We start from the raw sequence: 1,919 nt of genomic DNA on the forward strand, positions 1-1,919 counted from the left end.
AAAGTGTGATTATACATATATATACACAGCTGCATACATAAATGTATGCAGCTGTATAAATATGTCCATATAAAAAAGGGTAAAGAAAACTTTTTTTTGTTTAGGGTTTTATATATTTTCCTATAAAATAGGTACAGTACATCAAATATTCCTCAGGAGCAAAGTTTCTCGGCTTAGAAGTATCAAGAAGAGTTTGAAATTTGTTAAAGCACTGTCGGTGTGAATGACACCAACGTCCAGAAACGGGAAGGTTTATTGGATAACCTTCATCCAATGAAAAAGCAGAATACAAACATGCAAGTATATTCTCGACCAATCAGAGTGCATGGACGGGAGTGATGAGCAAGTGGGTGTAGCTTATTGTAAAAACTGTATAACAATATGTCTTAGCTAAGTGAGGACGGAAAGTGTCTGTCTTTTGGGCTACTAAATCCATATTTTGGATTTTAAAGCCGTCTTTTGGTTTATTTTGTACATAGAAGATGAGCAAATTGAAGCTAGGTGATATCACAACCAGCTATGACACCACGGTCTTCATTCAGGACAACAGATTCAGGAAGTCCTACAGAGGATCCAAACATCTAGAGTAAAGGAGAGGACAACTCAAGAAACTTAAAAATATAAAGTAGAAATCATGTACAAGCATGCATAGGGTGGCGATACAGTTTACAAGTTAATTTCCAAGTGACGGAAGACGAGGACTGACAGTTAGTTAATGGAAGTTTGCGAAAAGTCGCGGCGAACACCAAAGTCTGGGCTGCCGTCCCCATCCGCGTCGTCATACACAACATCGAAGAGGGGGTTGTTCTTGTAAAAGTCAGCACTGTAAAGAAAACGGGGATGACATGCTTCTAGTATGGCCAATAAGAAGATTTGTTGGTATTAAGGAGAGATGAAGTAAGGAAACATGCGATTATATGTAAAATACAAAATCACAAGAAGAGAAATTACAGTGACAGAAGAACGCCAGGTGATTCCGACGAACTAAGGAATGCTGAAAGAAAACGGTGTTAGAGGTGGAAACTTTTGTTACGAAAACGGGAAGATGGCTATCATGCTGAAAGAACAGGGAAGACTGCAAAAAATCTCGAGAAAATATAAAATACCACATGCTTTAAATATGTCATGGAAACAGATGACATGCTTTGGAGACAGGACAGTGAAGTCTTGAGTTGTTATTTCTGTTATCCCACATTTTACTGTTATTATAGAGTCTGATAAGGAGTGGCATGCGCTATTCATGCGTTTGATGTACGAACCAGTGAAAGACGGGAACCCAAGGAAGTTAAAATTAATCAGCCGAGATACTTCAAGAAAATCAGATTTTCCATTTGAGTAATCACACAAAATTGAAAATAATCTTCTAAAGAAACTTAACGCACATTCAAAATATACATTACGAAAGCTTGTGGCCTTTTTGGGCTTAATAGCTACAGTATCAAGTGCTAGTATTGTAGCATAAGGTATTGCCAACACAAAAGAATTATACAATGATATCGAAGCCGAAACGTATATACAAGCAAGAATAATATAATGCAAATTTCCGAAACATTTCAGACTACATTAAAAACAAATGCAACGGAACACATTAGCCAAGATATCATTCGGCAAGAAAAATGAAATCCCCTTTTTTTTTAAATCAGAGGGAGTGGAGGGAAGATGGAGTCATCACCATCATCCTCTCTCCAAGAAAAGCAGAGAAATGAAACGAAAGGGGAAAGCTGCATCGGAAGAGGAGGACATGCACTGCCCAGACACGCGAGTCTTTTACGCGACAAAATCCTCGTTTCCTTCAGCCGGGTTGATGGGGTTGCCGGCGTCATCGTAATAATCGACAAAGTCTGGGTGATCCCTGTACCATCCGACGCTGGAAGGCAATGCTTGGCGTTAATGGTGGCTTTCGAGCGAGCTTTGGGTGC

At 39.2% G+C, this 1,919-nt stretch overlaps 1 protein-coding gene across 2 annotated transcripts in view; it reads right to left on the minus strand.

Moving 5' to 3' along the window:
* Window positions 1-90: 90 nt before the first annotated feature.
* LOC119587837 (protein obstructor-E-like) overlaps window positions 91-1,919 on the minus strand; it is a 14,465-nt gene continuing 12,636 nt past the window's right edge. Inside the window, exon 5 of one of the 2 annotated variants that reach the window (XM_037936540.1) lies at window positions 91-823. In XM_037936540.1, the coding sequence (XP_037792468.1) occupies window positions 709-823 (115 nt within the window). In that variant the 3' untranslated portion in view covers window positions 91-708. Of the gene's footprint in view, window positions 1,868-1,919 lie in introns of both variants that reach the window. The other variant, XM_037936541.1, reaches the window with a different exon arrangement.

The sequence above is a fragment of the Penaeus monodon genome, chromosome 23 (assembly GCF_015228065.2).
Source record: "Penaeus monodon isolate SGIC_2016 chromosome 23, NSTDA_Pmon_1, whole genome shotgun sequence".
NCBI classification, from domain to species: Eukaryota; Metazoa; Arthropoda; class Malacostraca; order Decapoda; family Penaeidae; genus Penaeus; species Penaeus monodon.